General features: G+C 39.5%; 1 protein-coding gene across 3 annotated transcripts in view; it reads left to right on the top strand.

Annotated features, from left to right (window-relative positions):
* The window catches only part of KCNAB1 (potassium voltage-gated channel subfamily A regulatory beta subunit 1), a 169,519-nt gene that overhangs the window by 19,726 nt on the left and 130,784 nt on the right, over window positions 1-19,009 (top strand). For 2 of the 3 annotated variants that reach the window (XM_015887756.2, XM_007426301.2), the window contains exon 1: window positions 8,192-8,412. The exons of the other annotated variant lie outside the window; for it this stretch is intronic. In XM_015887756.2, the coding sequence (XP_015743242.1) occupies window positions 8,192-8,412 (221 nt within the window). Of the gene's footprint in view, window positions 1-8,191; window positions 8,413-19,009 lie in introns of those variants that run through there. 3 annotated transcript variants of the gene reach the window in all.

Genomic DNA, 19,009 nt, shown 5'->3' with positions numbered 1-19,009 from the left:
ATTCTGAAACAGAATACAACCAGAACACAAAAATTAATTAGACTTCACAGCTGTTTGTTGTGGTGATTGAGCCTCATAGTTCATGTAACATAGTTTGTTTCTATCAACTCTGCTGTGCATGCTGTACTATGGGCACAGAAGCATCTATTCTAGCAAAATATTGACTAGGACCTGACAGAGTTTGGCCATCCCTGGAACAGAGTAAAAATAATAGCAAACTAGGGCTATTATTAGTTGTTTATTAGAATAAACAATCAAGATCATTGTCTCGTTACAGGGACTGCAGTGCTAGAAAGAGAGTTAAGGAACTGGAAATAAAAGAATTAATGCAAGAATATAACTCATTGTTGCAAGAGATGTCTCGCAAAACTTGACTTTTTATTTATTTATTTTGCTTGTTTAAAATATTTGTATCCTGGTTTAAAAAATCTTGAAGCGGTTGGCAAGAAAAACCCAACAATTAATAAAAATACATTGAAATATTATACAAATAAGCAATAAACTAAGGAAAAGCTGCAATAAAAAGTTAAAAATAACGCCGTTTATAAAGTTTAGCCAATCCAATTAAATACGGTTGAAACCAAGCAAAGACTCGTTTTATTTTTCAGCGTTTAAATTATATTTCCACCCTGAGCTGCCTATTATTTTTCCTTGGTTATCTTATCCATATTTGTCTTCCTGTTAGCTCCCTTACAGCTTATGATGGTGATCCATATTCTGCCTGTTGTAATTTTAAGGGTTTCAATCTGTCTCTCGGTTCAGACACAGACTCCAGTACTGGGAATGCCAATTATCTGTCCTAAAACAACACAGAGGAGACACTAGAGAGCAACAATGAAAAACAGTTTGGTCTGGAGTACTGTTAATTACAACAACATGGCATTGTTACCCTTCAAACTGCCTGGTGAGGGGAACGAAGGAGAGAAATGCCTGGATCTCTAGTCTCTTCAGAAGAGCCACAGAGCCATAACAGAGACTGTCTGTTGTTAAGCAGCTAACAGAGATGCAGTATTTGCCAAAAATCCTGTCCACTTTATTGCCATGTTAACAGTCTGCCTTTTTTAATGACTTAAAAAAAAATTACACTGTATTTTATGTATCCTTCTAGCAGAGCTTTGTTTTTATTTTCCTGTAGTATACCTAACTGTGTCACCAGTGATAAAACTGGATTAGAGGGCAGCTTTATGTTTTTAACATGAATTGCCTGGAAATATTTTCTTTTTAATGCAAATCACTGTCTTTTTTGCTGTTGGTGCATACATTTTCCTGATGCAGGTTTTAAGGTGCAAACATTTTAAAAATTAGTTTTTTAAAAACATAACTACTGATATTTTTTGCCTTTTTTTTTTTGGCCAAATATTTGATCAGGAAGTAAGAAACACTAATGGATTTTCTTGAATGTTATCATTGCTGCTGCTACAAAGTCCAGATAGAGCAAAATCGGTGGGACTGAAGTGTAATAAACAAACAAACAAAAACTATAAATACTACCTTAGCAAATTGACTATATTAAATTTCTATTTTCCATTGTACTGAACCAATGCAGGCGCAGGATTGCACTGGCATGTAACAATTTTAGAACTGTGATTACAGCTGTCACATGCTTCAGAGTTTGTGTAGTCCAATTTTCTTTTTCCAATGCTCACAAGCAAGACTGGAACAGTCTTCTGCAATTCACTGCCAATTCTTCCATGTGGAGGTGAGGCAAAGCAGCATTGGCTGCTCATAGCAAAGCATCTTACTCTTCTGGGACACTATCATATGTGGCAAAATGCCTGTCAAACCTTGGCCACTGCCACTGCCCCCACTTCCCTTGGGACCCCATTGAAACCAACAGTAAAGTGGAGGCTTAAAACAGTGTTTCTCAACCTTGGCAGCTGGAAGATGTATGGACTTCAACTCCCAGAATTCCCCAGCATGCATTAGCTACTGGCCATGGCTGGAGTACCAACACTGTAGCTAATGGCCATGGCTGGAGAAACTGGTTTTGCTTTTTTTCCATCCCTCAAGCATGGAAGTATGGAACAACACATATTTGTTTGGGCAGTTAGATTTCTTAGTTTCTTACTCTCCCATCTTGTTTCTTTCTAAGAGTTCCCTCTATTACTTTCCTTACATCCTATCAGTTTCAGGTGTCTCTTGCTCTTCTACATTTCCTGCTCCCTGATTCTACAGATAGATCAGCACTATCAAAGAAGATCAGCATGACAGAAATACAACTCCCCTCCATAACACCTTGGAGACGGATATGTGTTACAGAGGGCATAGACAGCACAGCTGCACAGAGTAGAAGACAGGAAGGTAGAACCAGGCGCAAAAGACTAATTTAGTTGAAAAACTTTTCAGTGACATGGTATGGGGAACATGCCACCAGTTCTCTAGCTCCCATCAGCACCACCACCCTGCCTATCCCAACCTGATTTCGTACAATATATAATGCCATACTTTTAGATATTACATACAGTATTGCCAGCATTAAGCATTTCTTCATTTGAAAAATGCCACTGGTACAGCCAGTTTGGTGTAGTGGTTAAGATGCTGGCCTAGAAACCATGAGACTGTGAGTTCTGGGCTTCCCTTAGGCATGAAAGCCGGCTTGGTGACTTTGGGCCAGTCATTCTTTCTCAGCCTCACAGGGTTGTTGTTGTGGGGAAAATAGGAGGCAGGAGTATTAGGTATGTTTGCCACCTTGAGTTATATATAAAAAAGGTGGGATAAAAAAAGAGTTCCACTCTTCTGAAAGACAGCTGTGCTATGTAAACATTAAGCAGCTTCCGCAGTTAAAAAGCCAAAGTTTATTCTTTTTTATATAACTTTACTCAAGGTCCTTATGCCTAGTTCATGCCAGATAAAATTGCAATGAAAACCAGCATGGCATGGTGGGTATGGTATGGCACTAGCACCAAGAAGATCAAAATTTGTTCACATTTGAATAGGGCCCAGAAGCCTAAAAGCAGCCAACAACCCTATAAGCAGCTCCCACAAAATAGGTTTTATTCTATTAAACTGTTGTGTACCAGTCAGTAGGTGGACAGTTACATTCTGTGTTAGCTGCAGCTTATGGATCATCTTCAAAAGTAGCCCCTTGTAGAAGGAATTACAATGGTCTAACTGCAAGATGACAAGAACATGAATAACTGTTTTCAGTTCTTTCTGAGCCAGGAAAGATAGCAATTGGCAGACTAGTGGAAACTGGCTGAAAGCACTCCTGGCCATGGCCTTGACCTGCTGCTCTAGTAGGATCCAGGAGAACCCCCATATTGCACACTTGCTCCTTCAGGGGTAATGTCACCCTGTCAAGAGCTGTCAATGGGGTTAGGGTTGATCCAGAAGGCCTCTGGAGTTCAGCCTGAGTCTGTTGCATTTAATTCTCTGGGTCAAGACTTCTATCACATCTTCTGTTTGGCTTGAGGGTACAGATATAACTTTGTTTATCATTACTATGCTGACATTTCCTGAAAGAGGACTAGATAATTGGTTTCTTCCAGGACTTTTTGTACTTGTAATTCAACTATAGTCTCTACAACCTTACCTTCCTCGCCTACCAAAAAAGGAAGCTGGACAATAATTGTTTAAGGCAGCTGGGTTGAGTTGTGGCTTCTTGAGGTAGTTACTTCTGTCAAGGCTGGTGGCATCTCAAGGATCCATTTACCTCATTATTTTAAATAGGTGCACATTTGCTGGTGCACAGATCCGTTCTTCTGGTGTGCAAGGTTATGACAAGTTGTTCACCAGAAGTACCCAATGAAGTGAGCTGCAGCTCATGAAAGCTTATGCCTTTTAACAGAATGTGTTAGTTGAAAAAGGTGCTACCAGATTCCAGAAGCAGGGACATCTTTCTCACTCTTGTTTTTGTTTTTGGCTATTTCACTTCTGATAGAACACCCTTTTGGAAGCAAGAAGACAGCCATTCTGCCATGGACAAACATAAGCTTTCCTAGGTATGCAGTTAAACCATATGTCAGAAAACATGTATACATGCACACATGTGCACAGACACACACATACAATTTAGTCCCTCTGGAAATTTTTAACAGTGCAAAATCTGCGATCAGGCAACAAATTTATTAGATTAACAAAAGGATCACAAGATAGTAAGGAAGCATTTGGAATCTTAAGGACTCTTCATCAGACTGGCTGTTAAGACAAGGGTAAAGTCAAAATTAAAGTCTCTTTTAAGTTGAAATCAACTTCTACTGACTTTGTGGATGTATCTAGATGTTTTCTTGGCAACAAAATGCAAGCAGTTTGGCATTGCTTTTGCCATCACAGTGTAGCTTATAGCTCTGCATTTGCTAGAGCTCTCCCATCCAAATGCTAACTGGGCCCAATTCTCCTTAGTTTCTTCGCCCAGATAAAATCAGCTGAGTGCTGCCATCTGCTGAGAAAAAAGTGTAGGAGGAGATTGAAAAATAGGTTTTGTACTGCACTTAGATATAAGCATATCTAAATACTTAAATTACTTAGATACTGAACCAAGCAGAAGAGGGATTACACAAGGCAAAACTGTATACATATTTTGTGTCTATGGATCAATCTTGGTTGCCAGTGACTGCTTGGACGAGTCTATACAGGTTTTCTGGCAACATAGAAGTGTTTTGCCACTGCCTCCTTCCTAGGGCTGAGAGGGAGTGAGTGGCCCAAAGTCATCTAGCTGGTTTTGTGCCTAAGGCAGGACTAGAACTCATGGTCTCCTAGCCTGATACATCAAATTGTCTTTCCCAAATTACCTAACATAGGCCTTAATATTCTTTTTGTCTGCAGGCTAAAATTGTCTTAAATCTTATGTAAAAATGATTCCAAGTCACTTTTGATTTTTTAAAAAACGACTGAGCTGTTTTAGCTCATTTATGTAATCTGATGGTTTTAATAGGGCTGGAAATTTTCTTTTAAAGTTCTTCAGGCTGCTTTTAGATATTATTAACTATTGCATGTTCATTGTTTTAATTTTCTCTTATTGCACCCATCACTTCAGAACTGTGTTTTTGTCAAGCAACTAATAATCCTTCAAAGAAAGCCAGAGATGTAGGCTAGATTGGGAAGTGGGGAAAAAGAATCACCCAAGTAGATGATGGCAAACCACTTCCTGATTGCTGCTAACAAAATTAAGCAGACATGTGCATCAAATCACCAGGAATTAGGCAGGACGTGGAGGAGATTTTTGTTGTGTTCAGTCGTTAAGTCATGTCCGACTCCTTGTGATCCCATGAACCATATTGCGCCAGGCCTTCCTGTCCTTCACTGCCTCCCTGAGTTTGCTCAGTTTCATGCTCATTGCTTCTGTGATGCTATCTAACCATCTCATTCTCTGCCGTCCTCTTCTCCTTTTGCCTTCAATCTTTCCCAGCATCAGGGTCTTCTCCAAAGAGATCTCTCTTCGCATTAGGTGACCAAAGTATCTGAGCTTGAGCTTCATTATCGATCCTTCCAATGAGCAATCAGGGTTGATTTCCTTTAAGATTGACTGGTTTGACCTCCTAGCAGTCCAGGGGACTCTTAAGAATCTTCTCCAGCACCACAGTTCAAAGGCATCAATTCTTCGGCACTCAGCCTTCTTTATGTCCCAGCTCTCACAGCCATACATTGCTACTGGAGAAGGAGATTTTACTTCAGTACATATTTCAACTGAAGTAAGAAATATTTAAGTCTTTTAGTGATGTACCATTTCAGGATTTTGCCAAGCAAGTTTGCAAATGGGGCAGAAAAAAAGAAAGAAAATTAAGAAAGTTTGTTGAAAAAGGATGAGATAAACTGCAGCAATCCTTAGCATTTAACAAGTACTCAAAGATATTTTACATCAAATTTTCTCATCAAAACTTACTTTTACACTGGCAGCACAGGACTGTTTTACTCCAGATGAAATTATTTGCTCCTCAAGTTTAGTGTCATCTTGCCAGCTGCTTCTTTTTTAATTGGAGATGGCAGGAAATAAAGTTGGGACTTCTGTGAATGAAATATGTATCTCTGAACCCACAGGCCCTCCTAAACCTGGACATTTGACTTATGCTGTCAGACTAAGGGTTTATTTAACCCAGAGGTGGCAACCTGTGGCCTACAGGCCACAAACCTCCCCATCAGTACCATGCATCTTTGATGCAGTTTCCATGGCAACAGTGGTTTTGTGTAGAATGTTGGGGGCTAAACTCCAGAAAGCAGATGTACCCATAGAATGGGTAGGGTTAGGACTACAAACTAAACTCTGGTGTTAATTCCTTTGGAACATGGTCCTTCCACCTTCCTCCCCACAAAAGAACCAGGTATTCCTTAACAATCTCCCTGGTGCCGTCCAGTCTTGGATTTCTTCAGCAAAGCATCCTTTCAGATTTTTTTTCCCTTGTCCATTCCCTTTTCCCCTCTTTGCCCTTTTCCTGCCTAGTACCCAAGCTACTCTAGTAGTTAAACCCATCTATACTGAGCTGCAGGGCTTTGAATCATCCTTTTGCCACTTAAGCGAAATAAATTATTCTGGCCCTCTTTTTGAATTGTTTGGCTCTTAGCCCATGCTGCTGTCATCCGTGAGAACAGCTCTTGGGGTGCTCCAGCTGAATGGGGTGGGAGGAATATGTCCAGAAACCACTTCTGGAGGAACATGTCCAAAAACCACTTGAACATACTCCTTCAGAGATCTGAAGCTTCATCTTTGTTTCTTGTCACACATCTTAGTGTCAGGGGTGAAAGTGGGCAAGAATGTCTGTGTAGCCACACACAATGTGGCCAGGCGCATTTCAGCCCAATGTGGTGCACAAATCCAGCCAGTGTTGTTAGTTTTCTGGACAACCCAGAGAATTGGATTTAGTAAATTGTGGTTTAAAAAACATCATGGCTAGTGCACTGTAGGAACACAGTCAGTCTGCAGAGAGGTGCCCAAATTTCTTTTCCAAACTATCGTCCATCCTTGAGAGTCAAAGGCCAACTTTCCACCATCCTTGGGGCTGAAGAGAAGGCGGGGGGGGGGGGGGCGCTACCTTTTTTAGCTACCTAGTGACCCGTGAGGCATTTAACGCCATTCCGATCCCACAAACGTATGGAGGAGAGTATCCGACGAAGTACGCCGCGAGTTTAACTCCGAGCGGCAGGCCGCCACGCCGCTCCACGCGCTCCGAGTGCCAGGCGAATCCGCGCCCGCGCCCTTTGTCCCAACTCTTTAGATTAGCCTGGTTTTTAGAGCAAAGAGCGGGACTTTGCTCACAGAGCGTGCGAAGGGGTCCCGTTTGTGCAAACAGGAGGTTCATCCTGACGCTCCTAGTAACGCACGCAGGTTTTCAAGCATGCTCAGCCTGCCCGGCGCGAGGGATTAATGAGTTAATTCGCCAGCACGCAGCCGGAGAGTTCTCCTTTTCCCCCTCCCACCACGCGCGCACACACAACAGAGGTTAGCGTGCTTTAGCATCCGTTTGTTCTGTCCCTGCGTGGAGGGCTCTGTTTCGGCAGTGTCGCCAGCCCCGCAAACGCCTCTCCAAAAGCTGCTGCACACAAAGGGAGGAAAAACCCGCCGCCCTCCGGCGCTTTCCTGTACGCTTCCTAAAGGGCGCGCTGCACGTCCCGCGACAGAACCGCATCGCTGCCTCCGGTGGGTGCAGAACCCCGGCTTCGCCTCCAGCCAGGTTTAACACTACGGGGGAGGGGGGGAGGGGGATCTGGAGGAGGCGTGGCCTTTCGCAGGAGCTGACAGAGATGGATGCTCTGGGTCTTCGGGGACCGGGGCGGAACTAGCGATGTCAAGACTCCCGCGTTCTGCATGAACACAATTTCATTGTCCAGCGGGGGTTCGCGATTCATCTTGCGGTATGCCTGCGCTGATCTGAGCCCTGCATTAAGACAAGGAGATCGGATGCCGCTGCTTTATCTTCCCAGGGGAGATGCAGGCGTGACTTTGTTTGCGAAGCGGTGGACCAAATGGAAGGTTTTCCTGTCTAAACGCTGGGAAAAAATCTTTGCGAAGGAGAAGGAGGAGGGAAAAGCGGTCGTAAAGCACATTGTCTGCTGCTTTCATTCTCGCTCCGGCAAGTTCTGTGCTCGGTCTGCCTTCTCGCGGGCTGCTGCACCAGACCCGTTGACTTTCGTTGGAGCACCTCTCTGAAGGCTCTGTGCGCTGCGCTGGGCACTAAGACCTTCGGCTCCTTGCAGTCCTAGCCTCGAAGCCAGGCGAAGTTTTTTTCCAATTTGAAAAGAAAGGCTTAGCGAGAGAGACATGCAAGTCTCCATAGCGTGCACGGAGCACAACCTCAAGAATCGGAATGGGGAAGACAGGCTGATCAGCAAACAGACCGCCACCACTCCAAATGCGGTCAACGCAGCCCGAGCAAAATTCCGGACAGTGGCGATTATCGCTCGCAGTTTGGGAACCTTTACCCCCCAGCACCACATTTCTTTAAAAGAATCCACTGCAAAGCAGACGGGCATGAAATACAGGTATGGCAGACTTCTTTTTTTTTTGGTCACATCTCAGGGTATTTCTCACCATCCTGTGCAGATCAACGATTATTATTGACAGATAAAAGTTCTGTTCTTTTTTTCCCCAAAACTAGAAACAAACCCTAGAATCTTTTTCTATAAATGAAGTCACCCAAGAAAGTTTGAATCCTTTAGAAAGTTAATCTCATGCTTTGGGTTCCAAATTTGTGGTAATACTGGTTTTGGTACTGGCTGCCCTTTGTATCTTGGATTTTGGTCTTTGCAGCCCTAGATATGTTTTGGGGATCATTTTGTAATTTCACTGAGTAAGTATTCCAGTGAAGAGATATTTGATGTCTTTCCACTTGAAATTAGGGATTTGAATTACTGAAACACACTCGATCTGCTCAGGAGAAAGTTTGCCTCTCAAGGCACCTGCTGAGTAGTTCAGAAAAGCAATATCTGTTAAATTCAGTTAGATGTTCTTCTGTATTCTAATTACACTCAGGGGTCCATAATTGACTTCGTATCTGCAACAGAGAAGGATTTGCTTTAAGTGAAATGTAAATTGTGTACTAAAGTAATAAGCGTTTACCTGGAGAAGTGTTATTCTTCACAAAAGAAGATAAAAAGAGGGCAGTGAAAATGGTTGCTGAGTGAATTCTGAGATTCACTGTACTGTATTTTATCCTGATTTAAAAAATACTTATTTTTTACTTGATAAAATGATTAACTGCAGTTAATGGTGTAGTCAGAATGACACCTTTGACAAGTCATTTATTTGGCATTTGGGTGGTTTGTTCTTGAATAGAAGAGGAGAAACCACTATTCCCACATCTATTATAAGCAGAGTTATTGCTTAGTCATCAGATCACCTGCTGAATTTACTGCAGTAACGTTGTGAATGGTATTGAATGTAAGCACTGGACACAAGTTTTAATTTCATTGAGTAACACAAAATCATAGTGGTTGTAATGCAGGTTTGTTCAGAAGTGTACTTTGAGCCTTACAAAGAGGAGAGTATGCAAAGTATTGCAGCTCTTGGCTTAGTTACCTGATCAAGATAGTGATACATTTCTTGTTCTTAAAATTTAATGCATATATTTTCAATGACTAGGATAATTTAAAGTGGAAGAAGTTAAGGTGTTGGACTAGGACAGGAAAGACCCAGTTCGAGTCCACTCTCAGCTTGGAAGGTCACTGGCTGACTTTCAGCCAGTCGCACTCTTTCAGTCCATCCTACATGATCAGGTTGTTATGGGGAAAATTAGGGGGTATGACATGGATCTCATTAGGCTCTTGGGGAAAAGCAGAATGCAAATCTAAGAAATAAATTAAACTAAGTCATCAAGAATCAGAAGATTTGATGAATCTATTATTATTTTAAGGTGGGATGTAAGGGGAAATGAATTTTGCTAGCAATATATATAAAGAGTCTTTCATCTTTTGGAGATCATTTCAGTTAGGTTTGCCTATATATTTTATATAGCCAGTAGAGTTTGGATGCTATATGGGATAGCAGCCAGCAAAGAGATATCCCCCTCCCTCCCCGAGCCCAAGGGACCATCTGTGGGAAGAGAGATCTTTTGTTTCCCTCTAACAAATACTCTCAGTTGTAAAGCACATGCTTATCATGCAGAAGGTTTGAGATCCATTCCCTGCCATCTCCATGTAGGGCTGGAAAAACTTCAATTTAAAATCCTGGAGAGGGAGTTTTGATAATGTTGAAATAAGTGAGTTGGTGGTCTGACTCATCAGGCAAGTTCTTAGAGTTCTACAATTCTTCTGATCATGGCCACCATTTGCATGATTGAACTGGACCCTCCTGCTGCTCTTTGTGCCATATATTTTGAAACTAGTACTTTTTTGGTTAAAGGTGGGACTTGTCACTGCCTATAGGCTACTGAAAGTTAGGTAAGGTTCTTCACTTTTGAGAGACATTCCATTTTCCAAAGATACTATATAGCTACTGACAGAGTATTCTGAAAACCATCTATCATTTTCATATAAATTTACTATACTGTATGTTGTTTCACATTTTGGAAACATGGTAAAATGTTTTAAAATAAATCTCCAGTGAGTTATCATTGATTATGTGATATTACCACAATAATACCTGGATATACATTCTTCCATTCATACTGTGAGTATCTGGCATTGACTAGGAAATAATATAAGATCAGTAACTAAGGACTTTTCTCAGTTCTTATTTAATTTTATACCTACACTTTTTAAATTGGTTCGCTTATACCCTAAATGACAAGGATGACCATGTTAGATACCTCATTGTTCAGGATTCTTTAGCTAGCTTCAGAAATGTATGGAGGGTATTTTTACATCACCCACTTATCTGCTCCTCCATTAAATCCAACAATAAAGTCATACAATAAATAAGAATACTGTTTAGTCACAGAAATACTATGAGACATGGAAGGACAAAACCACCTTAATTATGCAAAAAGACATTTCTAAAAACACGACATCAAAACACATGATTATCTAGTCCAACATTTTGTGTCATATAGTGACCGGTCAGAAATCTGGGAACCTCAGTTACAATCAAAAGGGAATAATCCTCTTCCACATTGATACCCAATAGCTGTAATTATTCAAGATACTGTATACAGTGATCAAGACTAGTAGCTATTGATGGTCCTATTGTCCAGCCCCATTCAAAAATCATATAAATTGGTGGTCATCACATTTGATGGCAGTGAATTTCAAAGCTTATCTGTTGAATGAAGAAGTATGTCCTAAGTCTTTCCCACATTTAGTTTCAGTTGGTGATTTTAAGTTCTAACATCCATATTCATTTAGGAAACGTACATGTCTATTTCCATGTATCAGGGAAATATATTAGATATATTCTTACCAATGTTGGGTCTTTCCACAGTCTAAATTTTATAGATCAGCTGGTGCTCTCCAGTTTTGTTGGACTTCACCTCCCCAACTTGGAAGGTTAATGAACACATCTGGAGGGAACCAGATTGAACAAAGTTTCGAGTATTCATGAAATCAATGTAGGTTATCGAAGATTTTGCTTGGCTGCAAAATCTACAAAAGTATAATACTAAGATTGTCAACTAGACTTCATTGTATAGAACATACTTATTATCTTATCTTCCCTTGGTTTTATTGTGATCACTATGTGATCTCTGTCCAATTGCTCATTCTTGGCTTGTTCAGCATCAAACAGTTGTGAGAATAAAAGGAATGAAGTTCCTTCAGCTCTTTAGGAAAAGTTTGGGATAGAAATAAAGTATGCATTTAGCAATTGCTCAACATTCAGTATGGAGTTTGGCATTTGGTATCCTAAGAATCTTGACTCTGAGATTTAAAAAAGAAGTCTCTAAACCTTCTGATGAAGAATGGCTCAAAAATATATACTGTAGCCTATACTTTGTAAAAAGATCAAGACCTAGGTATGGGTTGGAGAATCCATGAACTTCCAGATGGAGAAAGCCCAGTAATATATCTTACAGAATCATGGTAAACATGTAATAAGTAAAATGATCAGATAACCAGATTTGGGACTGAAAGCTGTCTTATGATGTGGAAGATCCCTGCTTTTCAACCTTTTTTAAAGCCTTCAGTTGCATTATTGCTTTGAAAATTAAGTGACATGAGAATGTTATGATAAAAGTATCTTTTGGTTCCTGCTTAGGAAAAAAAACTAAACCTTTATAAGACTTTCTAGATAACACTTTTCAGCAGAATGGCTTTTTTTTTTTTTTGCTTCATTATTTCACTCTTTCATTTTCTTTCACACTATTTTGCCTCCTACATCTGGTAGGCATCTTTTGATCTGCTGCAGCTGAAAGGAGCAGCCATGTCAGTGGCTTTATATAGAGGCCATACATGAGATAATTACCGTGTAATACAAAGGTTGAGCAAATAGGAGACATGGGGAGAGGGACAAGAAGGCCATGAATAGTAGTTTTGTGCCAGATCATAGATAAGCTTTAGGTTTGCAAGGGAAAAATATTGCTTCTTGTTTTAATGCAGTTCACACACCAGTGAATTTGAAGCACTGCTAGATTTAATAGAGATTTTTTTTTTTTCCTGTTTAAGATTCTCTCTTATAAACTTTTCTTCCTCACATGCTCATTTCCAGGTGCATTTTTATCTTTATCCGTATGACATAGAAGTCTGTGAATTGAAAGCAATTTGATGTTTTGAGACAGAAGGAAGGGACTAGGTTCACACATTGCTTTTAAAAATATCAAGGTATTATTGCATGCATGAATGTATATTTACCTCTTCCATCTAATGAGCAGTCCATTAAACATGTTCTGATTATCAGAGGCAGCTCAGTTGTACTGAAATGTATTCAATTCTTTGTGATGTGGATATATTTTAGGACTTCTAAAGAAACCGGTCAGCATGCTACTGCATTCCAGAATAATATGGATTGTTGTCAATCTACTGAGCCCATTTCTTACAGTATGTGAATTTTCATGAGATTTGGGCCTTGCACTTGAGCAAATCAAAGATGCTGCAAATAGGTCCTGGGTTGTACTGCAGATTACACACCAGAGCCACGTACGGGAGCAGGACACCTTATGTGGACGCTGCCAGCAGTGGTAAATATTGAGTGGGAAGTAGTTCATAGACACTGTGCCTCATCAGGTGCATATGCTTCTTGGCTGCACAGACAAATCGAACTTCAGAATAAATCAGTTCTGTGGCTTCTTTACCTTGTCTAAAGAAGGCATTAAACCTGCAGGAGTCTTGACTTTCATTCTGTGTGAGATGACAGCAACCTGACAGGCTAGTGAAAACATTTTTGGCCTAGCTGTATTCACGTTATGGTTCATTTAACTTGTGGCCTAGAAACGGTATATACACTCAAATGCTATTCTACAAAGTGCTGCAAATTTTTGAAAAATATTTTTTTTCAAAATGTTTGGCAGGGGTTGGGTAAAATTATTTTCCCACCTTGTTAAAAAAAACAAAAACAAATTAGTGCAGTATATCACACACACACACCCCTTATCCAACCTCTCAATAATCTCTTTAAAGTATCGGTCTACCAGTCTATCCATTCATCTAGTGGATGGCTCATTTTATAAAGTCCTCTATGTTTAGTGAGTCCTTTCTGTTCTGGACCCGTCCATGGATAAAAATCATACTGTTGCTACCTGAGTCTAATTGTCACTGACAAATTCTCTTGTCCCAGATTTAACTGGGATATTCAGAATAGCCTTTTCATTGGCTAGAGTGAGGTGATAGATGCCAGGAGGATAAGAGAAGTGATTAGGCGTTGAAGGACATAATTGTATGTGTCCCACAACTTGTCCTGCAGGCAATACCCCTGCTGCTTCAAGCTTCAGAGAATACAACTGTATCATTAAAATACATCACCTATATTATGAACATGGAATGCGGGTGCAGCAAAGTAAGATAATGAGATTTCTTGGTCCAGCCGTGGGGAGGAAAAAAAAGTCAGTTCCTCCTGAAGCCAGATGAAAATCAGATACTAAGCTTGAAGTATATAATTTCATCATTCAGTCAGTATCTGTTTGTAACCTTATGGTATTTTCTGAGGTACCCTTAAAACAGTTTGAACAAACTAAGGTGCTGAGTTGTACCTAAAGATACTAGAAAATGTTTGGCTTGAAGGAGAAAATGAAGGGTAAAGGAGAAAAGGTACCCTGAGTGAACAATGAGTAAATGTAGTAATATCTAGAAAGCCATCAAACCCACACAAAATAGGTTTCTGATTCTTAAACCACTACCCAAATGCTGAATATAAGCTTTTAAAAAGAAAATGTTTCCAATTCAAAAATTCAATTATATCATCATAAGAGTGATAATGTGACTCTTCCGCACCCTTTTCTAGTGGCTATCAAATTCTTTTAAACAAATGTAATTATAATAATACACTACATTTAAAATAATAAAAACATTGCAATATGAAGCAATACTGCAAATACAGTAACCTTCAGATATTGAGAAGAACTGAAAGGGTTGGTTTTAATCACATTCAGTCAGAACCTCCCCACCATTCATCTTTTTATTTCATGCTGTGTACATTTGTCTAATGCAATTTGTCTCAGAAAAATCAGAGTTATGATGGGTGGGATGCCAAACCTCCAGGCATTTCCTCTTTGTTGCATTTTAAAGAACTGTGAAATAATAGCACTATGTGTGACTGGTCCACTGTGGAAAAGTGGGGAACCTGTGTTGATCCCTGGATGTGAGGTGATGTGAGTAGGAAATGGGTCAACTCACATATTCTGTGGAACAAGAAATAAATTGGCTCAGCGTGATTCACACTGCAGTGCAATCATACACATGCAGCACTGATCCAGAAATGGTGCAAAGACCCTTTTTGTTTAAGTGGCCCAACAGGAATCCTGGTGGGTGATTTTTCAGAGAGAATGACTAATTCAGTAACAGTCATCACAGAGAAAGCTTCTTCCTGCTTGCTGTATCGTTAATAACAGTAATGCATGGATCAAGGTGGCCGATGTTGATCTTAATATCAGCTTTTCTAAAATTACTCTAAGCGCTTTTAATTTCACAGTTCTAAGTCATCTTTGAGTTCATTTTTTTAAAAATTTCACAATGCAGCTTCCATAATTGCAAAACTAGTTTGAGTTGAGTAACATTTGTATTATCAGACTAGGTGATTTTCACAAAATTTCATTCACAAAATTTGATTTCATCAAAATTTGATCCTGAGTACTTTTTTTAAAAAAAAAAGGATGTTTATTTTGCAATTTCTTGTCTGTGATCTAAATCTATGCCCTGTTGCCTCATTCCAAAGTAAAATTGCTTCCCATGCACAGTTGTGATCCTTACAAAAAACCCTATGAGGTTAGTCAGTTTCATTACACATCACATGGAAGTTGAGAGTGAGTAGTTTGTCTAAGGCAGTTTGTTAGTTCATCGTATAGGTGAAGATGTGAATTGGAGACTTTTAAATCAGTAGCTGAATCTCTCAACCAATGTATCTGGATTAGTTTAAAAGCTGTCTACTAGGAGGATGGGAAATTTTGCCTGGCTCCATCTCTTAATTCTGATGAATCATTTGAGAGCTGTTACTTAACACTAGCTTTTTCTGTTGCCACTCTGCACACTGAGGTCTACTCAGATTCCTTGAAATCAGCATATTTGAATTTGAATACTGGATGAACCGAGGGAAACTGACTGGAAGCTCTAAAAATTCTGGACACTTGAGGAGTATTTCTGTTTGAACTGCTGTGGTCCTCAGTTCCCATGCTGTGTACCTATTGGATGTAGCTACATTCCAGATTTTACACTGCTCTCAATGTTCTGATGAGATGCTCAGAAAAAAAAGGAATTGATCAGTGTCAAAATGTCTTTTAAAAATGTGACTGTGTGATCAAATATATTTAGAAACGAGTAGCTGAAAAGAATGCATAGTGAAATATTGTGCAACATTTGTTTTCTTAAAATGCAGATTAGTACAGACATGATAGGAATGATTTAAGAATAAACATATACAAATGCATATGAGCTAGCTTTATATTTGTGTTAGAATTGTTAGTCTAATCATTCTATAGGAATGTAATGGAGTAAGAAAGAACAATAATTGCTTGATAGATGAGGTAAGAGCGCAAATATAAATTTTTCTAACTACGTTTCAGACGTGAATACATCATCTTCTCCCATGAAATTTGTAGCTCCAATATTCTGTTGTACAAAATGTCATAAGTTGTTTCTTTCCAGATCCTTTTATTACCTGCAGTATGTTAGGAAAAAAAAAAAAAGACTGTGTTTGAATGTACAGGTCAACATTATTTTTCTTCCAAACATAAATACAGTTTAATATATCAATTTATATCTATGTCAAGGAGAAGAAAGAGAGAAAATTGGGGGGGGGGGAAGCACTTAATATTGTCTTCTATTTGGGTGCCTGTTATTAATCCTTAAAAAAAGAGGGGGGTCACTTTGTACACGATCTAAGGTTATCTAATCTTGCTGAAAGGCACTACTTATTAGTGTCTGCTGATTTTTTTAAAGCCTAATACACTGACATCTTATCCATAATGCCACAGGCAAGAACCCAACAGGCATTCAGAAATGCACTTAGAAGTATGAAAATTTGAATGAGAACTGACATTGTCCAATCGGAATCCAGACTTCTAAGATATGATAACAATCACTTATTTGCCCTCCTTGAATATTTAGAGAAAGAATGTTCTAGGAAAGGTTAGCATTCCACTAGTTTGGCTTTTTTTAAAGCATACCAAAACAAACGTATTGCTTCATTAACAAAGGGAAATAACTTGAAATCAGATTAAAAATCCATATGCAAGAAAGCAAAACTGATTGATTCAATAGTCTAGACCAGGGATGAGCATTTTGTTTTAATTATTTTTCACCCATAAACCTGAAGTTTGCAGTACACAAAATGCAGGAATGTGAAACTTCCTTGGCCAAGGGCCATTCTTGGCCTGCTAAAAGCCACTCTTGAAACATAGTGAGTGCAACCCTTTTAATTTAATTAAAATTAGATGCAGCTAGAATGCTTACACTCCACTGTATCTGGTAATTTTCCCCTTCTGTCCAATTTAAAATCTGGCAACCACTTTTGCGGGGTGCAGCAAGGTTTTTAGCGCTGCATGCAGCCCCGGTGCCTCAAGTATTGCCCTTCTGACCCAGTGTTACATTTAGTGCAAAGAACATTGTTCCAGGAATGTGGAATTTAAAGTTATGGAAAGAGTAAATTTGGTAAATATAGTAAATTTTCTTTTTTGAGTGAAGCTGGATCCTGGTGACTCTGTGGACCCTTCCATGTAGTTTTCTTGGCAGCCATATGGAAGAGGTTTGCCACTACTTTATCTGAGGACGTTTGTTTTACTTCCCAGTCTGGTCTACAGACCCTGTTTTAATGGTCTCCTTTCAAAATACAAACCAGGTCCAACCCTGCTTAGTCTCCCAGCCCAGACAAAGCTATTTGCACATTGCTACCTGCTCGCATTTCACAAGTCTGTAGAAGATTTTTACACAAGTCACTTATATTTAATGGCTGATCTCAGCAGCCCTTTTCTTTGGTGATGGGAAAAGCGAGACCTGGTGTGTAATGTGGGAATTCCACAGTATTTGTTGATCATGCTTTTTTTTGAGCAACAACTGTTAAGTGATTTAGGAATGTATGCAGTTGTATATAACTCTGGCATGGCTGCTTTGTGGATGAGACCTTATGTCTGGTGTAAAATATGAAGGCCCCTTCATATGAACAAGTCACATTTTATCTGAGCATGTTATGCATCGCTTATTTTCTTGACAGATTGGAAAAAAGGCAAATACTGGGTTTTTTAATTATTACAATATCATAAAAGAGAATGGTATTCTTCCACTGATACAGAAAATAAATTGCTTCAGCATCTTATGTATGACCTCTTTTCTCTTCTTCAGGCCAAATATACCCAGCATCTTCAACTTTTTGTCATAGGATTGGTGTCCAGATGTTCCTTATACTGTGAACCACCCTAAGTAGTCTATAGCAAATGGAGTTCTGGGTTTTAATCTCCAATGTTTCCTCTTGGCTCAAGTAGATACCATTATGGCATGTTTCTTTCTGGAGTTGTTAGGGTTGTTAGAATGTATTTTCTTGCTCAGACTCTTACTTTCATGGATGGATGGGTTGGGGACACTGGGAGAATAATTTTCGCTTTCCCCTTTTCCCCCCATGCCCATCCTTTCAGAGTTCATTGAAAATTGCTTGTATCCATATATATTTCCCTTCCTTGTTTTGTGCATCAGAGCATCTGGCAATAACTGAAATAGCTTGTTTCATTTAAAACTATATGGCCAGAGTACATGAAGTACAGATCAGCCAGTTGACAGATGGATGTAGTTTTGAAGCATCAGCGGTTTCCCCAAAGCAAAAGCATGAACTTAGAGCCCCACACCTTGGAGTTCTAAGCTAGAGTAGCTGCTAACATTTTGCCAAAAATATTTGAAATGCATTACCAAAAAGAGAATGAAAAAGACTTGCCTAAAATGTATATCTGTGGATACAAATAAAATGACATATGTAGTAGAAAAATAACACTGATTATGCAGAAGAAAGTGGTATCAATAAGACCCTGCAAACCCAATTGCTTGTAGAAGCACAGAATATTATTAAAGGAAAAAAATAGGGAGAGAGTGGAGAGGGGATAGTATGGAGTGATTAAAATATTGAATAGGAAGCACTCACCAGTAAAAATGTTTGCTGTAGATCCTCTTAGCATAGCAGTGAATTTTGAATTACGTTTTACGGTCCAATTATGGCAGATGTTTTTTTGTGAATCTGAACCTATTTCATTAGACCCCTAAAGCTAGTCCTCAGCTGTGAACTCTTGTGAGTTTTCTTTGAACTCATTGCAAGCATTTGTCTGGAGTTCATTACTTGTGCACATTAAATGCTTGCTCCTGATAGTCCAGTTGAATATAGGGAAATCTCATTTCGCTGCTCACTGAAATCATATGGCTCTTGTTGTTCAAAGGAGGTTATAAGATGGGCTTCAGTAGATGAGTCAACAAATTTTTTGTTTGAAACTCTGTGAACTTTCAAACTGTGATCCAGACTCTGATGCCACCCATCATTCTGCAGGTGGAATTTACATCTTGGTACTTAGCAGTGCTTTTGAGTATC

This window comes from Python bivittatus, unplaced genomic scaffold (genome assembly GCF_059951505.1).
Source record: "Python bivittatus isolate LINGU-HERP-01145 unplaced genomic scaffold, Pbiv_v1 ctg000980_np1212, whole genome shotgun sequence".
In the NCBI taxonomy this organism is placed as follows: domain Eukaryota; kingdom Metazoa; phylum Chordata; class Lepidosauria; order Squamata; family Pythonidae; genus Python; species Python bivittatus.
The sequence above is the reverse complement of the archived record's forward strand: the minus strand, read 5'-3'. Positions and strand labels throughout refer to the sequence as shown.